The sequence below is a fragment of the Kwoniella botswanensis genome, chromosome 1, assembly GCF_036426115.1.
Source record: "Kwoniella botswanensis chromosome 1, complete sequence".
Lineage (NCBI taxonomy): Eukaryota > Fungi > Basidiomycota > Tremellomycetes > Tremellales > Cryptococcaceae > Kwoniella > Kwoniella botswanensis.
Window position 1 is genome coordinate 1,426,461 of NC_088599.1, and position 21,130 is coordinate 1,447,590.

Consider the following 21,130-nt stretch of genomic DNA (forward strand, 5'->3'; position numbering starts at 1 on the left):
TGAGAATCACAATCAATGGTATTGCAACTCCCGCTTTGTAGTTCTCACGGGGAAGTATCAAAGGAAATGCCGTAAAGGGGTAGTATCTGACTTGATTTATCAATCTCGATCGCTCAATTGTGTAAAAAAGCCATTACACACTGCACTGCTTCCCAAGCCAAGTATTTATAGTGATCATGTTCGGTGATGATATACGAATCACTTCGGTTTGGTATATACACAAGACCACACATCTTGTATTTTGTCATGGTGAACTGAGGTGTCGATCCCGGTTTATCCTTGGTGTCGTCCCTGATCGAGCATAGTATCAGCTTATAAACCGAGGATGTGACCGAACAAATGCATTCGTGGGAAATCAGAGATATGCAGACGGGGAGCTGCGGTTGTGGTTGATGTATTTTGCCGATGTGAGCTACAGACGGAGACGGTGTGATTTAGCCGATACGAGTCATGATGATATTATTATTGATACGAGTAAACATGTGTTAGATTCGAGTCAGAGATAACAGATAAACGACATACCATCGACAATCTGCCATAACCACTCAATTAGTCAATTACCAGTATCCACCACCCCTCTTTGCAACTTCCATTCTCTGTTTCAACTCTGCTTCTATCTTGTACCACCATGTCCTCCCTCCAATTCCATCTCCTCAACGCGTTCGTCGTGGGATCCAACCCTCATAGCGGCAATCAGGCTGCGGTCGTACTATTTGCCGATCCCGACGATGAGAGATCCACCGATGATAAATGGATGACGGCCGTAGCTAGAGATTTTGGATTTTCAGAAACTGCTTATCTCGTTCCGACCAATGAAGATGAAGGTGAATGGGGATTGAGATGGTTCACACCTGAAGTGGTCAGTCTCATCTATTCTAGCTGCTACCTGTATCGGCGACATTCATACTGATATCATTCTGTTCATAACTGGTGTTCAGGAAGTGAATCTATGTGGACACGCAACGTTAGCATCATCCAAAGTCCTTTTCTCCCTCTACCCTAATTTGTCCAAGATCAAATTACAAACTAAATACAGTGGTATACTTACTGCTGTCAAAGTGAATGAAGAAGACATCCAAATCACTTTACCTGGGTTATCGTCAAAGACATTGTCGACATTTGGTAGTTCACCCGCGAATCCACAAGAAGCTGAATCGTTAGAAAGTGCGTTTGGATTGAGTAAAGGTGGGATATTGGGTTATGAGGAAATTGATTTCAGTGGGAATAGATGTTTGATTGTTCAATTGAATGAAGATGTGAATGTTCAAAGTGTAAAAGTGGATATTAAAGCTTTGGTGAGTTGCTTATCTACTTCACACCATCTTGTGACAATTGCAACATCCATACTCGGTCTTATTGATCAATTTGAACTCGCTCAGGTCGAAGTTACCGGATGTGCAGTCATCACCCAAGTGGATACATCTGAATCACTCAAGACAGGTCAACTCCATATAAATTCTAGAGTATTCGGTCCTGCATTAGGTATAGACGAGGATCCAGTAGTAAGTATGACTTCTTTCTCCGCTCGGTCAACGTTATCGTATCTATAGTGAAAAGTTAGCACTGACTTATGAGTTACCTTGTCTGCGCAATCACCTACATAGACCGGCTCATCCCATGCCCATTTGACGGGATATTACCTTCTCTCCCCATCTACCAAGTACATCCCCAAACAGCTGCTGGACACCGTCACCTCCCCCAAGGAACTGACAGTCATAGGTCATCAGAGATCTTCAAGAGGCGGGTTGTTGAAATGTAAATTGGATGAAGAATATGGATCGAAGGTAAAAGTGGTTGGCAATGCCTTTGAATTTGGTAAAGGTACATTGAACTTGTAAATATAGGCCAAGAATATCTAGTATACTCAGAACATTATCAAATCAAATCTTGTATCGCATACGCTGCTCCGCCTGCGGACGTAATGTAGAATCGTCAAGATCGTGCATCAAATCTGATTATATGTACAAAATATACAGACTTCCGATAAGTTGTGAATGCTTACAAAGTTGAATGACCATTCCATTATATCTTGTTACCTTCCCCTGGATGTCCGCCTCCCGCACCAAGTGTAGACGTAGGAGTATCATCTCTCAATCTCTCTTCCACATCCCCATTATTCATCATCTTCCCTTCTCCGCCAGGTACAGCTCCGGTCGGAGTAGGTGTAGTAGCTGACGAGGGTGTATTGGCGGTAGAGGTGTTAGGTTCAGTAGCTGCTTTACCTACGAACCAGGCTGGTACCCAACCTCTTTCACCTGTATCTGATTTGATCCTAATTTATTCATCAAGTCAATCAGCTGAAAATTCATCGAGTCGTTGTGAGACAGATGAAAGAATTAGCTCACGTATAACTCCTATATATCGCAGGGTATCTACAGTTAGCATCGAACCCGAAAGCAAATTCCACCCATTAAGGATGTGTTACTCACCAATGACAATACTTCTTATACACCCTAACTTTATCCCCCTCCTTCAGTGATAACTCCGCATCTCCCTTCGCTTCATAATCCATCAAGACATTTCCTGCATAGCTCGACGAGATGATAGCAGAGGGAGGGAGAGGCGATAATCCGGGATATGCAGGGATTTCTCCTGAAGGTGTAGGGGAGGCCAGGGAGATAGGTTGAGACAGCTCGAGGAGACAGCCTGAATATATATAAGTATTCAGAGTTAGCCTTTTCTTCTTCTTCTAAATACGCCAGAACTCTACCAGAGCGCGAAACGTCATAAACGAATCGCACTCACCAGCTGGTACCCATCCTTGAGTAGCATCATTCAATTTTCCCAACCCATCTGGATCTTTCTGTACGATATACCATCCTTTCGCTTTTGACAGAATCACATAGGTTGAGCCGCTGCGTACATCCGTGGTCATCAATCAACAAATCGAAATCAGTCAGTATGTGATTGAGATGAGACTGCGTCAGTATGCAAGACAATGACTCACACAGCAACGTTGAATTCGTCTTGTCTATCAGCGATATACCTAATGTCAACAAACGAACATTACAACGTTAATCCCCTGCCCCAAACTCAACATCATCATATGAATAGATCGTGGACTTACGGGTAGATGGCGACTGCATAAGTGACGTTGACTGTATTCCCATCTTTATCTACCATCGTACCTGGATTTTGACCAGGTTGGAGATTCATCAGTCCGTTCGTGGCGGGATGTCTGGACGAGGTCGAGGCCGAGGCGGACGCATCGAATGAAGCATCTTTTAATCCTGGACTAGGAAGTTCGGGAAAGTTGCCATTCACATTTGGCATATCTCCAACACCACCACTCCTACTCCCTCCTGAAGGTTGAAGGGAGGAAGTTTTGGTAGGTGATATAGAGGTATCTGAAGAAGGTTTTATTTTGGGTAACACATTGACATTGGTATTAGGTGGTAATCCCAGTTTTTGAGCTTGCTTCTGTTGAGCGACTGCTATAGGAGATCTTATATCTTTCTGTGATACATGAAAGTGCGGATCAGCTGCTGAAATGTGAAAGCCCTCTGCGGGACAAGGTATACTACGAGATTGATCATATAATTACTGCAAGAGCATTACTTACGATATGTCGAAGCATGAATACCGGTCTGTGTCCGCTTTCCTTCAATTTCTGGAACAGCAATAGCGGTTTCTCATCATAGCTCAAACACCGTTCTGCATCGTCGAATGGCTCATCAGCTCAGAGACTCTTCAATCAATTGTATGATGCCTATTGCTGAGCACGAGAATTTTTACTCACCAGTATTGTCGAAACAGATGAACAACGCGTATAATTTCCAATCATCATTGATTTTGTATTTCTTCAGAGCCGCAGGAAGCACTTTCCAGCAAGGATCTTCGAGCGTTACTCTGAACGATTTGGCAGCACTTCTAGCTTCGGCATTGGCTTGCGATTTCACTTTATCCGACGGTGGGTTGGTGACAGAGCCAGAGGGGGCATTTCCAGTCGGGCTAGGTCCAGAGGTGGGTTGACTCGTATTCCTAGGTGCACTCAATGATTGTTGATGCTGCTGTTGTGATTGCGACTGCGAGACATTGGGTGGAGGTGAAGTTATCGAATTCGATGATACTGGACCAGAAGATAACAATCTGGTTAATGGAGGTGGTTGAATTGGATTAGGTCTAGAATGAGATTTCTCTTCTCCTTTCCCTTGATTAGTAGCTAAAGGCGATTCGAACGGATACGATGACGTGACGGTAGTAGGTGTGAAGCTATCTTGGAAGGTGGGAGTGTCAGAGGTATGTGGGACTGGTTGACCGTTAGGGTTGGATGCGGTGGATGATGCGAGAGATGAGGGGAAGACTGTCGATGCGCGACGATTGGAGCGGCTTGGGCCCTAAGGCATGATGAGATTCCCATGTCAGCTTATAAGGTCTGTATGAGAGGATCAAGGTAGAGAGAGACAAGTGTGGGCATCGGATCATATGTCATGGAAGATACACTCACGGCCTCAGCCTCCTCACCATCACTTCCCTTTTCCTTGAAATCCTTCCATCTTAAACTACCTGATCTACCAAGATTGGATTTCCCTTCCATACCAGGTATTCCACGTACTTCCCCATCAGCCGAGTGGGGCTGTGTAGGTACGGGTATACCATTCTCCTCGAAGGCGGACAACATTCTCATCTGTTCTCTTTCCAATTGTATTAGGCGTTCCTCTACACATGAACACAATCAGATAGGCTTCTGTTATGCCTGTCGGATATCAGGGTGTAGCTCACGTTGTTCATGTATCATATCCAATAATTTCTCTACATTACTCTGAGTAACTTTATCATTCTCTTCTGCATCTAGACACAATCAGGTGTGATGGTCAACAAGATCAGCGGATATGATTTTTCGATAAAATGGATAGTCATGGGCAGACAGGACCCACCTTGCGGTTTCCAATCATCTTCACCCAGTTCTATCCCCTGATCTTTCTTCAACTCCCAAACCGCTCTGAGGAGGTTCAACCTGTGTCCCAGACTGGTCATGCCTAGATCTTGTAAGGCCGAATGATCCATCACTGAAAGCACATCTCCTGTTATACCATGTTCTGCGAAGGTGACCATCAATCTATCAGCATGAACATATCTTCACCGTACATTAATTGGTACTACATACAGTAAGGGGATAGTGAACACTCACCATAGATTACATCTTCATATTTACTTAATCCCAAATCAGATAAATACGACTGCACGGCAGCTTCGTCCCATTCCAACAACGATAATCCCGGACTGGCTGATATAGGCGACGTCACTGACATGTTGGTCAGACCGAACTGCAAGGTTGGCCAACTTGGAGAGTCGAAGGATGAAAGACGAGATGTTCGCGTTGCGCAGTCCGCACAGTGTTGAGCCGTATATGTTCGATGACGATGTAGAGGTGAAGGATCAAAGTTGGCTGAGGTGAGAAAGCTGGATGAGATAAATGACGCCGATGGGACCTTGCTTTCTTGGTCGATCCTTTCTTTCTCTCTGTCTCCAGGTCTGTGTCAATGTGAATTGAAGCAGCCAGACACCTCGAAAGCAACTCTTCTTTCTTGGGTCCACCTATCCTCTTCTGTGCGGTTATCCGGGAGCTGCAGATTATATGATATACCCGTTCAATCTCCCTTCATTTAATGTGCAGATACAGAACCAGTATCATTCACTACACGTATCACTCGCTACTCCAATTCCCAGGATGGTTGATTGGTACCTTATAGAAATCCAGAATATCGTTTCTACCGTTCCTGTTACCGTTTACCGTGATATCGTCTTGGTGAATGGTAAATCGATCGTTGATTATATCTGTACCTTCTTCTTCTTCTTCTTCTTCGGTGAAGATTCGATGTGAATGGCAGTGAAGTGGAATGACGATGAAACGGATCTGAAGCTGTAAGAAGGGACTGTTTGAACAGGTCGAAATGTGAAACACAACATCAATTAACACATCAATACATCCCATTTACACGTCAATTGAACGCAGAGTGGCGTAAAAGATAATCTTATAATCCGGTGGCGTATGCGTACCCGTATACTTTATCTTCCTTTGTCATGAAGACTTCATATGATATATATACACACGAACAACGTCTGACTGTACCGCTCCGATGAATTAGTATGTTAAAGATACATGCCTTTTGTACAAAATAACAAGGGAGGCAGACCAGTCAAGATGATCATCGATCTATTGCAATTTCCCAACCTGATACAACCTCCTCATCTCATCACCCACTTCCAGTCTTCTTTTCCCTTCTAGATAATGCATAGCCTCAGAGTATGTCAAAGGTATTACGGTCCTTCCAATGGGTTTATCATCTTCTTTGGCCATGGTGAAGAAGAAGGTATTCGTTTCCCTTCGAACCTGCAAAAGAAGGTCAATACACTTTGATCTCATCCATGCCTTTCATGTCATTTCACTCACCCCTGTGTCAACCTCTTCTACTTCCGCTCTTACCATGATATGTACTTTGGCTTCTCCATCCGGTCCGTCATGAGGTTTGGTCGTTTTGACCACTTTGGACGATAAACGCAATACCGCACCGATGGGGACGGGTAGACGGAAAGTGATCTGATCCAGTGCCAAGAATCGCATGGGTGCTTGAGAGAACAAGGCGGCATTGGTGAAACATAGCTCACTAGTGTATTCACAATCAGCATCCATCCGACAGAAATACAATACTTGGTGATGATATATAACTTACAAAGCCTGAAGGGGGAAGCGAAATCGAAATCAGCCTTTTTTTCGGTGATCACCTCGACGCTTAGCAACTCACCAGACGCATTAAGATACCTCCAAATACCTTTCCATGCAAATTCCTGTCCTGGGGAAACATGAGCTGTACAGTTTGAATCTATTTCGGACGTACCAAGATTAGCTTTTCTGTAGTCAAGTATCTCAGCTCAAGTTAAAAGAGTACTCGCCTCAGTATCGTGCATGGGTACGACCTGTTCACCATCCACTTCCTCCTTGGTTGAAACTTGTAACATCAACTTGTGTAATTCTTCAGCTTCTTCCGATGATGGCTGTAGAAACATTATAATATGCTAAGTAACCTCTCACCATCCTGTAGAGGATAGAAATGTATTATACGTACGGGTACTTTGTCCAAAGCATTCATCGCACTGGTCTTTCTCCTCTTCTGGTGCTCTACAAATCAAGATCATGTTCAGCTTCGTCTCTTCACCGACGTCTTGAATGAACCAAGGGGGATGGAAGTGTTACTCACCTTCTCCAATAGCCCATAACACTTTCTCTTCCTCACTCTCCACTAACAACCTTGGTACTGGCCTCGCCTTGTTGGTCTTCGAATCTCTACAGACCATCGCGAATCTACCCAACATCAAGGTCTTGAATTGTCCAGATGGCTCTGACGGTCGATGCCCTTCCATTTTCACTACTACTTCCAATGATGATCGTCCTGTCCAAGTGACGAATCCTGAGAATTTCAAATCTCTAAATCCGTGATTTGTACATCAACATTCCGTTATATGCGATCATTGTCGGACATTGAACGTACCTGACATTCTCCCTATTCAGTCTACCGAACATATCTAGCCTATCTGCGCTAGCAGTGGCGAGGTACAGCCCAGCTCTAGAAGACGATTCGTGGAACGCTTGAGATTCATCTGTCGACCCAGCAGTTTTAGGTGTAGGTAGACAATGTCGATAGGCTACTGCTCCAGCTAATGAGTCGAGATCTATGATTACACGATGCAGACATCAATCAGCCATTTATGACTTGTTAGTGAAGATGGACTGACTCACGCTCAAGCAATTTACCCATCCCTACCATGCAGTGATAAGCATCCTGTCTACAGAACATCCAGACAGATGACGTATGATTTGACTTACTGAACCCTCCAGAGGTATTGACATACCTCTCATACAATTTCGCATCGCTCGCCAGCGGCAGATCGAAGCTTGTGAAACTCTCACTCATATGTCTAGGTCGAAGGAGTTCTTCTTCCGTGAATGGCTCTGCAGACGAAGTATGAGGGTCGACAGAGCATGCATCCCCCTGGGAGGCTAGGTCGGGCGAGTGCGATGATAGCCATGGAGCGGGGAGGGCTCGCATGACTAGTGGAGAAGGGTGATGAACTGGCCCGGGAGATGATTCTAAGGGATGCAATGACATGTTAGTGACTTCATGCGAATGTCTTGGGATTATCTACTGTCATGCTAGGCTCCAAGAGTTCAGGATAAAGGAAATGAATGACATACGAGCTATTGACGTGGTCAATTTATCGATTTCATTCAGCGTATAGAGCTGTTGACTCGGTGTGGGACTTGACGTCTTCGATGAAGATGCTGAAGAATTGTACCGTATGCCGATGAGACTCTGAGCAGCTATACGAGAACGGCATGGTCCTAGTATGCTGGCTTGCCCTGCTCGTAGAGATGTGCGAATGATTGAGGTGGACATGATGAAGCTTAGGCTGAGGAGGAAGGCGGACAATCCTGATGAGATGATCAAAGAATCTGGTGTGAGCAGTATGTACAAGGTAAGATTGCTGTGCGATTGGGTGGGCAGCTAGTATATATATGTATATATCACAAATTTATACCACATAGATGAGATAAGATAGTCCCCAAAATTACCTCGAATTGTCAACAAGCTATGACGGCATTCATCTACTGGTCAATGCATTTCCGGCGGTCCGTGCCGCTTGAAGTGCTTGAAGTCGTTCCGTGCCTGCTGTCGATCGGCGGTGGTCGGGGTCGGATTAACAGGAGACGGAAGTGATATTCCAGGTCGATGAGATCGTGAAGACGGTATTCCGTCAATCAGAGTACAACTGATGCAAGGACGCTCGACGATATCGGATGGTAGCATTTGGAAGGGTTGCTATCCCTGCTTTGGAGAAGGAGAGATACCTTGTCCCGTAATAGCCGGAGTTCAGTCTCTCCAGCTGACTGACATGCTATTGGACTATGCATTACTCGTACCTGCTGTCAAGATACGTATGTAACCAGGACTGTGCAGTGTCTATCCAACGGTCTGTGTTCAGTCGATGATAATGCATCACCATGTTGTTATAGTCCTGCCATAGATGCGTTTCTGCCTGATAGTGATACCTTTGTTCGCGATTTACCCGATCTTTTTATCCGCAACTCCCAGTACTTTCACTTTCTATTTTCAACATATACGAGTCAAGATGGAATTAATCACACAGAACATATCGATAATATCACTAACCATCCAGACTCAACCTACAAAAGCACAATCGCTCAAGCCTTACGGTCAAGCTATTCCTTTCGTCCTCACGGGGAAAGATCGATATCATTTCCAGCCCAATCAGCGAGATACCAAAGACGAGTTGATAGGTATCTCGTTCTACTCATACTCCAATGAGAAACGACATGCATCAATATCCATCCGAATAGCACCAGATAGAAAATTACGCAGGAGGGGATGGGAGAGGTTGAAGTTGAGTAGTGAGGGAAAAGGGTTTTCAGCATATAGGCTTTATGTGAGTTGTCTGCCCCTCCCTGCTATTACTCCCAGCTAACACACATGATCAATGTTCTGACTTTCAGACCAATCAAGGTGATGGGACGACTAGAGATATAGTGATTATATATGAGAAACCCGATACAGCCAACTTTCTCTCTCGTATATCAGACGATACGCATCTTGGCGAGATCACTCTACCTGGGACACATGAGTCTTGTGCTCTATATGGGTGTGAGTACTGATCCCGCTCCAGATCATGCTTACATGCAACGAGGTCAGCGCTGACATGCACAACAACCACGTTTAGATCCGATATCACAATGTCAACAACCGAGTACTCCTATCGAACAGCAATTACTTGATGGAGTAAGGTTTCTAGATGTGAGATTGAGGGTGGTAGGAGACGAGCTGTTGAGTGAGTGTACATTCATCACATAAATCATCTTCGCACATTTTTAAAATCGAACTTCGCATCATTAATAGTGTATCACGGTCCTCGTCCGCAACGATCTACTCTCACTGCCCTACTTACAGTCCTCCACCAATTCCTCCAAACCCACCCAACAGAAACTCTCATCTTATCCATCAAAGAGGAGACTCCACCATGGCATCCTCATTTCTCCCAAATCTTGTACAAAGCCTTCGAGCCATTTTTAGATAAGTGGTTCTTAGAGGAACGTATACCCACCTTGGGGGAAGTAAGGGGGAAAGGGTTGTTGTTAACTAGGTTTGATAGGGATAAAGATGGGAATGGTAAATGGGAGCAGGGGATGGGTATACATCCTTATACGTGGCCTGATTCACGGAAAGAAGGATTTGAATGGAACTGCCATGGAACGAAAATAAGAACTCAGGATTGGTAAGCCAAACGAATATTGATCTTACATACGATCATGATCGGACTCAGGGTAGGTTGCGCTTTTACTGATACGTATACCGTGTATAGGTATCGTGTACATACTTTTCTAGAGATACCGGAAAAGTTCGACGCAGTGAGTTTCCACTACTTCACATTCTCTAACCATTCTCACGGTATAGCTAATATGACGCTTATAAATAGATTACGACCCATCTCACACCTACTCTCACCCCACCACAATCCCCAACATTCACACTCTCTTTCCTGACAGCTTCGTACTTCCCCTTATCCCTCCCAACAATCATCGCAAAAGGATTTGGCCTCCCATCTTGGGGATTAGGAGTGGAAGGTATAAATTCGAGAATGTGCAAATGGCTGTTGGAACGTATGTCAAATGGCGAGAGAATCAGGGCCTGTTTACCTATTGATTTTTATAGACAGTGTGCGGGTGATGAGGGATTGGCAGAGTTGCTGGTTCAGATGAATCTGATGGGAGGATAAATGGTAGAATTGGACAAAGGACATTTTCCTCGCATACGTATTGTATTCCATAAGTTGTATATTATACTGTACATGGTGTATCCATCTATCTATTCAATAAATGTATATCTACCATCGGCAATGCTTCAGCTCGTATTGCATGTCGGTTGTTCAGGCAAATAGATTCCTAAGCGATCAACTTCTCCTCATCATCTTCCAACTTCACTCCACCCCTCGAGCTCCAACTCCAACCCCAGCTGAACAATCCCACTACCCAATTCCACAACCATCCAAGCCCACTCCACCACCCACTCTCTTTTTTCCTTATCGCTTCTATCGACTTGACTACAACTCCAAAATCACCATGTTGTTTCCCAAAATCACTTCTACACATAATTGACAACTCATATATCAACCCCGGATCTATCGGTACCCATCGCTCATCTCCTTCCGGTACCGGTTTGCCCCTATAAGTAGCTTGAAACTCATTCCATTTAAATTCCCTCTTCTCCTCCTTGTTGGCTTTTGCTTCTGCTTTTCCTACCGTAGTAGTAGGAAGGGAGAAAGAGACTTCGTATGTGAGTTGAGCTTCTCTAGGTGGACCGGGTGTCTTAGGGTGTTTAGGTATATTAGCTGTGGGGGTAGTCTTCAAAACCAATGTATAGTCCCTCGGTGTCTTCTCGGTATAGTGCGTTTGTGGATCGGGTTGGTAAATTATGGATAGTCCGCTGTATGAAAGGGAGGGGAGGCGCAGTGGTGAGGGTCCGTAGCGGTAGGATTGGGAGGCGAAACCTGCACCACCTAGAGTATCGATATCTATAGTATATTATGGGACAAAGGACAATACGATATAATTGATTTTAGCTTCTGGATATGTATTTGGCGGGGATGAAGAACAGAGTAGTATCGACAGATAGCGTATAGAAATGTGAGATGTGGGTACACCACTTACCTAGATGGCCCCAGAATCTTGCACCGACACTATTTTTGCCTTTTTCCAGATCTCCATTGGAAGATTGTGATAAGTCCAGATGGACCTGGTCAAGATGAGAGGTACTGGCTCCTCCTCTAACTCTATCGTCGACAGCTCGCCAATGGTCGAAATGCCATGCAGGGAAAATCGTCTGATTGGATGGCATGGTGAGGCGAAACACGAATGATCTGGGTTATACTAATTGTTCAATGTAAGTGGTGAGGGTATGTATATGTGTATATCAATTCCACAGAAGGATAGATGGAGATGTTGAGATGAGAGGGTAGTCACTTTGCGCAAAAAAACGTCATCGATCATCGACTGTGGCGTGGCATGGTATGGCATCCCTTTCCGAATTTCATTGAGATACCATGACTTGTCCTTGATCTTAGGACATGTACATGATCATATGCATAAGATACCTATATAGCCTGTAAGCAGCACTGTAACGCCAGCACAAATATCTGTCGTCTGGTTTATCTAATACAACACAATCTTGTCAAAGATTATTGTATCCCTCCCTTGATTTACCTCACACCTCAAACATCCTTTCAGCGCTTTCATTACGTTTCATCAACAGATCGTTCTCCATGTCATATCCAGATCAAACATCCCGACTCCCTACATAAGTCTGGAGCGAGGGTGTACATAATAGTCTTCCTCGACTTTATTGAGCCAATCCGAATTTAACCAGTAATTCATCATGTCGCTAGCGCAATATCGACCAGATATCAGCCAAGCATTCCAGTCCAAAGTTGACAAATGGATCATAAGCAACTGTTCCCTATCCGACGATATGAGAAGTCTAGTTATCACCCATTGATGTTGAGCGTAGGTGATTGACTTTGATTGTGGTCTTTTGACTTTGTTATAGGGCTCGATCGTGGTTAATGAGAATAAGCGGAAAATTATCAAACATCCCGAGACAGGGAAGTGGTTTCAATACGGTCGAAGGGCTGGGAAGAAGTCGTATCTATCTGATACCTCGTTGGTGAGCCCTGTACTATGCTTTATCCATGATCTACAGCAGTACTTTAGGCTTTCTTCGAGCGGTGTGAGCTCAAGTATTGGTTATTGCGATCGTGACTTTTCTAGGATATACCGCCTCGTAACAACATCTTTCGTCGTGCGGACGCAACTTCTCAGAATACTTCTATGAGCTGTCCAAGACTATCGGCTTGGGGGTCCAATTCTGAACGAGCTACACCATCAATTCGACAACGATACTTTGCCACTCCTACTCTTTCGACCAATGTACCGAGTAGATACCAAAGTACTGCAAGTACTGCTTCGGAAGATATTCCCAATGGCCCTTTCCTATCATTCGCGTTGAATCAAGACCAAGGAAAAGTCAGGCTCAGAATTCGGGAAGAGGTGGGAGAGGAATCGTCAGCGTACATCGTGGAGAATGACCATGACCTTTCCAGAGAGGTAGATATTCACCCAAGTGACGTAAGTCCAACGACTGCTTGGTCAACTTGTTCGAAATGGTACGAAACCAGTAAAAGCTACATATCATCCTTCTTCCCATCGTTGACCAGCTCAGCCACGGAGGGGAGATCTTGTGTATCTTCAGCTATAGAAGGTGGTGGATCCTTATATCCTACTGGAAATTCATTGGCTTCTCAAGCTTCAGAAGGGTTTTCATCGGCTGTACGATCCGGAAAAAATAGATTGGCGAATGGACTGGAAAGTTTTGCTAGATCTTTAAATTCCCCTGGCAGTGAAAAGTAGATAATACAGTAAGATGAATGTTGCGCTCATGCATATAACATACCCAAAGAATTGGTGCGCGTCGGTCTCAATGACTATCCTTGAGATTGAAATTGTCGCAGAAGCGGTCGTCGAGTAACGAAGCGCTAGGTTGCCAAGGTACTGATCGTACCGAACAATCACTGGTCGTCTTGTTCGTTGGCACGACGATGCAGTCGTCTTGGTGTGGTATTATCTCTAAGCTACTAGTTCAATCGGTATTTCGGCGCAATGCAACATGCAGGCTAGGCTCAGTATCATTAATGGATTGATATGCTTACAAACTGATCGAGAAAAGGTATAAATTCTTCCCTGCTGTTGCAACTTCATTCGTTCTAGTTCTACCCATACGAACCAAACCAGGTTCATTCTCACCGTCTTTTTCATCCTTACATAGAACAACCAGAAGCAAACGAGCTCAACACCATGAAATTCTTCATTACCTCTTTGATTCTTACCCTCTCCCTCTTGGTGCCATCTATAACAGCGCTTGAACCAGGAGATGTCCCAGTCAATGTCGCTGTCCGTAGGGTAGAGTGAGTGATTCACTTTGTCATATATACACAAACTGTGATGCGGATGTTTGACTGAGTGTTGGTTGTAGTGGTGAATTACGCCATTTCTACGAGGAAGACGAGATCGAATTTTACAGGTGAGTCTGGTTCTACCATCATTCCGATCGCTTGAAGAGGAAGAAGGGAGCGAAAGGCTAATCGGGAGTGCATAGAAAACGAGATGAGATTGGAGATGCTGAACTTGCCAAACGACAAGATCCAGAGAGTGATTTATACCCCGTGTCCAATGATGGTTCAGGAGTCAAAGCTTTGTGAGTCCATTCCGTGGGCAGATTCATTGTGAGCTTCGCTGATTGCACCCACATCGTGTTTGTTGTAGCTCTGGCGCAGGCGCCGCATGAGCTTTCAGAGTATTCATCATCTTAGTCAATTATGTATATCTATGATGAATTATGTATGTGTTTATCGACGCAAAGATTGATGGCATCTGCTCAACAATTGAAAGCCGCTGTAATCTCAGCTTTTTACCCCTTTTGGTAATTAACCTGATCCCGGCGGTCTACCCCGCCTTTCTCAGATAATCTTCCTGTGAAGATGAAAGAGGGATCGATCATTACCTCTCGGGTCCTCATTGATCATGATACTTTGAATAATCATCCTCTTGATTTGACTGACTGACTGAACCCCAGTATACTGCACTGAGAGTACAAGCGAAAATCAAAATTTGGATGACTCAGTGACACCTGTATAGCTGGGAAAACCAATTTGACTCTGCTCGTCTCATCTCCCATCTCACTATACTCTCCCATACCAGTCTAAACTCGGATTAATCCGAATCACATCATTACCATCAATCCATTCACCACATCTTCATTCCTTGGTGATCTCACCTCATCTCCGCTCAAATCTCAACATCAAAGCCCAAAAAAGCCCACTGGACGGATCAAATCTTCTTCCTTTCACTCGCACCTACAACATCCTCACCCACCTATGAACATTATCCGTTCCACACTTCTTCCTTCTTCTTCTTGCTAATTCGATTCGATAATACCGAAATAGAGCCTTCGTCGCTGAAGTCAAGGTCAGGTCAAAGGAGAAGAGAGAGGAAAGATAATTAGCGACGATGCAGCAATACTTCTCAGCCAGTACTACCCCACTCGGCAGCCCCCATTACGCTCATAACGACCCATGGGCTCATGCTCTGATATGCTGCGATCAAGATCATGGTGCATCCAGCTCGAATACGATGAACAATCAATTGCCACCACCACAGCAACACCACAGTCAAATCCTGTATGAGACATCTCTGAATGATGGTCCTTCCGCTCCACCGCAAGCTAGGCGATGTATCGAATGTTCGGCTGAATGTCCTCTCGAGGCATACTGTTGCGGAGGGGATTACTGCTGTGATGGTTCACACTCACACAGCTGCAACCAATCAGAAGAGAGTATCTGTGGAGATCCAAAGTGTGAAGAAACGATGAAAGAGCCATGCCATGAAGAACATCCTTTCCACCCTCAGGGTCAGTGCGGTGATACTCATAGTCATCATCCCGATCCCGATCACATCCATACTCCCAATCAACAAGATAACATCGGGGATATGAAGAGTCTAGAAGAGTGGGCAGATACGAAAGAAGGCTGTCACGCCATACAGCAACTGGTAAGTATCTCTAAGCCTCTAATTGTTCCTTTCTCTTCTTCATAGATCCTTTGGCTAACATAACGAGTCATCACAGTTGGAGTGCTGTAATCAACCTGATTGTAACATACCAGTCTGTCCGACAGACAATAAAGCGGTCCATCCACCTCCGCCTGATCCTCTCGCTGCGATATTCGGCTCGATGGTTGCTCAACCGATCGAACCTTCCAATATAAACGATTCTGGGCCTTCTTCCGAAATGGAAGGCATTACTCACACATGTCATTGGGGCAATTGCCACCTCATCTTCAAGTCGATGCCTGATCTCCTGGCTCATGTCGCTGCTGATCATCTGAGCGCATGGGGCTCTGGGACTGGTGCTAAATCAACTGATCCTGCACCTCCGACTGTGCCGCCACCCCAGATGACCAATGTCATTGGCGCAACCTCGAACTTCATGTCTACCTCGACTTCGACTCCGCCAATGCAACTAGCTAACACAGGCAATATGGGTCTCAACTCGGCTTTCACCACGCCTCAGGCGACTGAGACCGATCAGCTCCTGTCGTGTCTGTGGGACGATTGTTTTCCAATGGCTGATATGCCTTCGTCTTCTGTATCTGGAACCTTTCCCCAGGACGCAACCCAAATTCAAACTCAGCAGATCCCGCATACTCATGTGCATCAGGCTCATAGCCATCCTCACGAACATGCTCACCCTACAGGCGAGCCATTCAGCCCAGGTACGATGCTCCGACATGTCCTTGAAGAACATCTTGGTGTACCTGGGTCCATCATCGGTTGGCCAAACGACAATAACAATGGTCAAAATGGCAATCAAACGCATCTGGATAAAAACCATCACCACCATCATGTTGATTCCCATCATTTGGCACATCATCATGCTGCGATGCACCATCATCACTCTCACTCTCACAACCATAGTCATAGCCACAGTCACCCACTCCCTACGCCACCTTCGACCGTAAATACGCAGTTGTCAACTTCGCCCGTTTCCATACCTTCTTCGACCTCGAAAATCACTTCTGGTACTGCTACCAACCCAAGTGGCAATCCCCTGATCTGCCTATGGCCCGGCTGTCCCGTCGATCACGTTTTCAGCGACTCGGCAAGTCTGATGGATCACCTATCCGAAGTTCATATCCCCAAAGGCAAAGATTCGTATATCTGTCATTGGGACAATTGCGGTGATGGTCAAGGAAGAGTATTCAAATCTCGGCAAAAAGTCTTGAGACACCTGCAGTCGCATACGGGCCATAAACCTTTTGTATGTGGGGTATGCGATCAGGCCTTCTCGGAGGCTGCGCCTTTGTCGGCCCATATGAGACGACATGCTCAACAAAGTGAGTGAATGTCGTTCTTGAATGTTTCCAGAAGCGATGGGATGAACGATACATGATGATTAATATAACGTTTTGCATTGCAGAACCATTCAAGTGCGAGTATCCAGGGTGCGGTAAGACTTTCGCTGTCTCTTCTTCGTTGACTATTCATATGGTGTGTTGATCAAGTTATTGATTGTGACAATTTCTGGTACCGCACTGACTTGATGTGATGTATAGCGAACGCATAATGGAGAAAAGCCATACATTTGTCCTCATTGTGGTCGAGGTTTTGTCGAAGCTTCGAATCTGACCAAACACGTGAGTGCTGGCTATATACCATAATGCGAATATAGGATTGGACAGTCACTGATTTGTGAACCATTGCTCTCTCTCATAATCTAGATTCGTACCCGTAAGTCATCCTAAGCATCATCGCGAAGCTGGAGAAGTAGCATTACTGATCATCTGTCTTGCCACTGCCTTCAGATACCGGTGAAAGACCATTCGCATGTGCTCATCCAAATTGCGGCAAGAAGTTCTCCCGACCCGATCAGTTGAAAAGACACATGTTGGTACATGATAGAGATAAGACGAATGGTAATCAACCAGGACAAGGTCATGCGAGACGAAGATCTTCGGTACAGACTTCATTATCTGATGAGACTGGATCGTCCAATGTTGTCAATGGTCAAAATGCCATCATGGGTAGAGCGTGAGAAGAGGTTGGTGGACAAAGAGGATTTGATACTATTCGAGGTCGAGTGGCGCTGACGACAATATGCAGATGAGTGATGGAAGTGGGACGCGAAGTAGAAATTGAGGTCGGAATATTGATGATCATATCTTCAGTACAAAGAAAAGTATCAATAAATAAGATAGATAGATCAGATGTATCACACAGGTAATACAACAAAATTGACAGATGGTGGTGTGCATGATTATTACAGCTCGAATTACGCAAGTACTCGCAACAGATTGGGAATAAGGCTTCTGGCACAAGGAATACAATTGGTACAATACCTCAGCTGGACAAATCGGTCAGTCTGAATACCAACATTTGTTTTTATGCAGCACCTCGATATAGGAGTGCAGGCATATTGCACGATATTGTACCGTTGCAACGAATACTCGAGAAGTCGTGTCGTGTCATAGTTACATAATTTACACACATCTCAAATGTATAAATGTAAAAATCCTACAAATCAGCAGCCATCCTCGCTTCTCTAATTCTCAAGACCCTCAAAAGTTCCTCCGCTCTATCTCTCTGAGGAGCATTGGAGCTAGATACTTTTTCCAAATACTGAGAAGCCAATGCTAAATCACCCTTTTCTTGCTCCGGTGAGTCTTCTACCATCCTTTCATCATCTACATCTGGATCTAAAAGTAAATCTCTCATTTCGTACTCTGCCACACTGAGATAACTCTGAGATAAATCGACGACACCCAATCCTGATTTTTCACCTAGAGCGAGGATCTTTCGATGATACCCTACAGATTGTGTGATCTGACCTAGTGTAGAATGAAGAGATGCGAGTTTGAGTAAGATGGTGGGAGTTTGGATTCGGTCGGCTCCTAGTAAGGCTCTGGTATGGGCTAGGATCGCATCGGGAAGTCTGTTTTTTTTTGGATAAACAAGAATATATCAGGATTTGATACTTATATGCTGGGGATATGGTAGAGGATGCATGACACCGTTATGTTGTTGTACTTACCTCTTCAGGTTTTCGTATACTGTAGCTAAAGCTGTCCACATCCTACAATCGTATGGTCTGAAAAAAATATGCACATTCAGTAGAGCTATCTTCACAAGCGAGTTTATGATTTACACACCTCAACGAGGTAGCCTGATTATAATATTCTATAGCGTACATTGGCATATCAAGCAATTCGTACGCCTGACCCAGTCCATACCATGCTCTGTAATCTTTGGCATTTACGTCTATACCAGAATTGTAGTCAGCAGCTGACTATAATCGAATGATAGACATTGTCATAGGAAAGACGGGGCGGGTTTGACTTACCTATAGCCTTTCTATAAGCCTCAATAGCAGCATGAGAATTTTTCAGTTCTACAAATTCATGTCCCATTAATGTCCAAGCAGGTAGATATTCTCTATTCAGCATGAGTGATCTTTTGAAATACGTTATCGCTTTGGTATGATCCGCTCTTGATGAATAGTAATTACCTGATTATCCTTCCAAATCAGCTAATCGTCCTTCGTTTAAGAGGGAGATCAGGTTCACAAGATAGTTGAAGAGTGACTAACTCACCAATCAAACAACATACTTCGGCTCTATTTCTATCTATTTCAGCATACTCATGGGCCAGTTTACCAAGTTTAGCCTGTTTGTTCATAACGTATAACATGTTCGAGTAGATATCAACTTCTTCCATCCTGAACGGATCGGCTTTTTGGACCGAGTCGAACTCTTTTTCGGCAGTCTCGAAATCTGCTCATCAATTCAAACATCAGTTAGAGCTAGTCCCAAATAGAGGGGAAAGGAAGAAGCGAACTGACCTCTCATATGATAATATACCATTGCTCTTTGAGCTTTCAGATGTACACTCCCTGGAAAGATCTCGAGGAGCTCCTTGATCATACTCATCACTAATTCTGTTGCGGTATGTAGGTCAAGCATGCAGCTTATCGCGAAGAACGTCAACATGGTTGATGATGGTAATTCCTCTTTCATCGATATGAACTATCCAAGGAGATCATATTAGCTATACCTACGTCATTTTCAACGAGGGAGAGAGCGACGATCCACGATACAAGGAGGGCATATCCAGTATGTGATCCTCCAGAAAACTCACCATGTCAGCCGAGTAGACCAACTGTGCCATCTGACTCCAAGCACTCCAATTATACGGTTTCATCCTCACACTGTCCATCAGACATTTCACCGCTGGCGGTCTCCTATCCAATCTCATATAACATAACCCCCTCAAGTAGAGTAGATATGGATCTTTCTCATCTTTCAGATCTGTCAATAGAGGTGATAAGGCTGGATACAAAGCGAGTCGCTCTTCTTTGGTATCGAGGAAATGAGGTAGGGACTCTTGAGCTTTCCTATCTGCTGACTATACAAACAGATATGTCATCAGCTTATCATATCATGAAGGAGCGATTCGAAAGCTCACCAGATACATCGAATAATACTTTAGGAACTTGCTTCTACTGCCTTTCGCATCCTTCAACACCCAAGCTACTCTATCATATTCCTTTAAATCGAAATACCCTCTGGCCAACTGAAATTCATCTTCTTCCAGTATATCCTCCTCCTCTTCAAGCTCTATGCCATGTAAGGTCCTGCCTCTCGACGGCCCAGCTTCGGCGTTGAATGACCCTGGACCGGGCGAGGGTAAGAAATCGCCTATAGAAGGTCGAGGACGATTGGGCGGTGAATTAGGGAAAAGGGTGTGGGGTTGAGGTGGAGGGGAGAATGGGAGATGGGGAGCTTGACGGTATTCTTTTGGAAGAGCCGCCAAGAGTTCTGATGACCTAGTAGATGTAACGAGAATGTCAGCTCATATGATTGACATGCTTGGAGAAGGTGTCCAAGTTGGACTAACCATTTAGCAGCTACCATCAGACCCCTATCTCTCAATTCTCGAATCGACCTTCGGAGGTCGTAGGCCATCTGTATTTTGGCGTCGGGCGACATCGTTGAGCCTGGCATGTTTATCTGAGTAGATTCTGTCGGTGATACACTGTGATGTGCGTTGACGACGGGGAATGTTTCGAAGATTCCAAGATGGAATCCAAAACACGAGAACACGAGACTGATTTCATTCAACACACTTTCAACATGACAACAACGACAGCGAGTAATGCGGGGCAACCGCCACTCTTTCGGGAATTCGGAAATATCATCGATCGCACACGCCCAGCTGTTGTCATCATGATACAGCATAGCATCTTTGACGATAACAATCATGATTCATCAATCATCAATACTCATCACATCATACAGCTCCCTCGTCTCATCGTCACTTGTCATATACCTCCACTCGAACTCTCACTTTGCAGGTGAAGTACTGGAGATTCTATCATCTCTTTGAATAACCTGTAAACTCTCTTCCCCCCATATTACAAAACCGTTCAGAAGTCTTTCTTACCCTGTTGTTTCTCCC

At 44.7% G+C, this 21,130-nt stretch overlaps 9 protein-coding genes across 9 annotated transcripts; 5 read left to right on the plus strand and 4 right to left on the minus strand.

Moving 5' to 3' along the window:
• Positions 1-628: 628 nt before the first annotated feature.
• Positions 629-1,838, plus strand: L199_000546 (uncharacterized protein; the record flags this gene model as incomplete). The annotated part of the gene is made up of 4 exons (XM_064886312.1): positions 629-859; positions 939-1,295; positions 1,380-1,502; positions 1,605-1,838. The coding sequence occupies 4 exons, from the start codon at positions 629-631 to the stop codon at positions 1,836-1,838; spliced, it is 945 nt and encodes a 314-aa protein (XP_064742384.1).
• Positions 1,839-2,022: 184 nt separating this feature from the next.
• On the minus strand, positions 2,023-5,252 carry L199_000547 (uncharacterized protein; the record flags this gene model as incomplete). Its single annotated transcript, XM_064886313.1, has 11 exons — positions 2,023-2,272; positions 2,430-2,646; positions 2,746-2,855; positions 2,948-2,986; positions 3,068-3,456; positions 3,563-3,654; positions 3,740-4,337; positions 4,448-4,659; positions 4,723-4,791; positions 4,878-5,039; positions 5,132-5,252. 11 exons carry the CDS (start codon positions 5,250-5,252, stop codon positions 2,023-2,025), a joined length of 2,259 nt encoding a protein of 752 aa, XP_064742385.1.
• A 905-nt stretch (positions 5,253-6,157) lies between these two features.
• L199_000548 (uncharacterized protein) lies at positions 6,158-8,396 on the minus strand (the record flags this gene model as incomplete). The annotated part of the gene is made up of 10 exons (XM_064886314.1): positions 6,158-6,334; positions 6,395-6,604; positions 6,747-6,824; positions 6,895-6,996; positions 7,068-7,120; positions 7,200-7,426; positions 7,491-7,671; positions 7,739-7,759; positions 7,826-8,089; positions 8,195-8,396. The coding sequence occupies 10 exons, from the start codon at positions 8,394-8,396 to the stop codon at positions 6,158-6,160; spliced, it is 1,515 nt and encodes a 504-aa protein (XP_064742386.1).
• A 733-nt stretch (positions 8,397-9,129) lies between these two features.
• L199_000549 (uncharacterized protein) lies at positions 9,130-10,788 on the plus strand (the record flags this gene model as incomplete). The annotated part of the gene is made up of 6 exons (XM_064886315.1): positions 9,130-9,444; positions 9,512-9,659; positions 9,736-9,843; positions 9,912-10,287; positions 10,375-10,420; positions 10,489-10,788. 6 exons carry the CDS (start codon positions 9,130-9,132, stop codon positions 10,786-10,788), a joined length of 1,293 nt encoding a protein of 430 aa, XP_064742387.1.
• A 166-nt stretch (positions 10,789-10,954) lies between these two features.
• L199_000550 (uncharacterized protein) lies at positions 10,955-11,906 on the minus strand (the record flags this gene model as incomplete). The annotated part of the gene is made up of 2 exons (XM_064886316.1): positions 10,955-11,583; positions 11,720-11,906. 2 exons carry the CDS (start codon positions 11,904-11,906, stop codon positions 10,955-10,957), a joined length of 816 nt encoding a protein of 271 aa, XP_064742388.1.
• A 537-nt stretch (positions 11,907-12,443) lies between these two features.
• L199_000551 (uncharacterized protein) lies at positions 12,444-13,474 on the plus strand (the record flags this gene model as incomplete). The annotated part of the gene is made up of 3 exons (XM_064886317.1): positions 12,444-12,548; positions 12,615-12,731; positions 12,836-13,474. The coding sequence occupies 3 exons, from the start codon at positions 12,444-12,446 to the stop codon at positions 13,472-13,474; spliced, it is 861 nt and encodes a 286-aa protein (XP_064742389.1).
• Positions 13,475-13,918: 444 nt separating this feature from the next.
• Positions 13,919-14,408, plus strand: L199_000552 (uncharacterized protein; the record flags this gene model as incomplete). Its single annotated transcript, XM_064886318.1, has 4 exons — positions 13,919-14,028; positions 14,097-14,144; positions 14,220-14,318; positions 14,387-14,408. The coding sequence occupies 4 exons, from the start codon at positions 13,919-13,921 to the stop codon at positions 14,406-14,408; spliced, it is 279 nt and encodes a 92-aa protein (XP_064742390.1).
• A 722-nt stretch (positions 14,409-15,130) lies between these two features.
• Positions 15,131-17,711, plus strand: L199_000553 (uncharacterized protein; the record flags this gene model as incomplete). Its single annotated transcript, XM_064886319.1, has 6 exons — positions 15,131-15,670; positions 15,747-17,013; positions 17,097-17,167; positions 17,233-17,313; positions 17,398-17,407; positions 17,482-17,711. The coding sequence occupies 6 exons, from the start codon at positions 15,131-15,133 to the stop codon at positions 17,709-17,711; spliced, it is 2,199 nt and encodes a 732-aa protein (XP_064742391.1).
• Positions 17,712-18,190: 479 nt separating this feature from the next.
• L199_000554 (uncharacterized protein) lies at positions 18,191-20,676 on the minus strand (the record flags this gene model as incomplete). Its single annotated transcript, XM_064886320.1, has 9 exons — positions 18,191-18,608; positions 18,708-18,764; positions 18,826-18,934; positions 19,017-19,181; positions 19,267-19,446; positions 19,515-19,698; positions 19,811-20,077; positions 20,138-20,498; positions 20,570-20,676. The coding sequence occupies 9 exons, from the start codon at positions 20,674-20,676 to the stop codon at positions 18,191-18,193; spliced, it is 1,848 nt and encodes a 615-aa protein (XP_064742392.1).
• Positions 20,677-21,130: the final 454 nt, after the last annotated feature.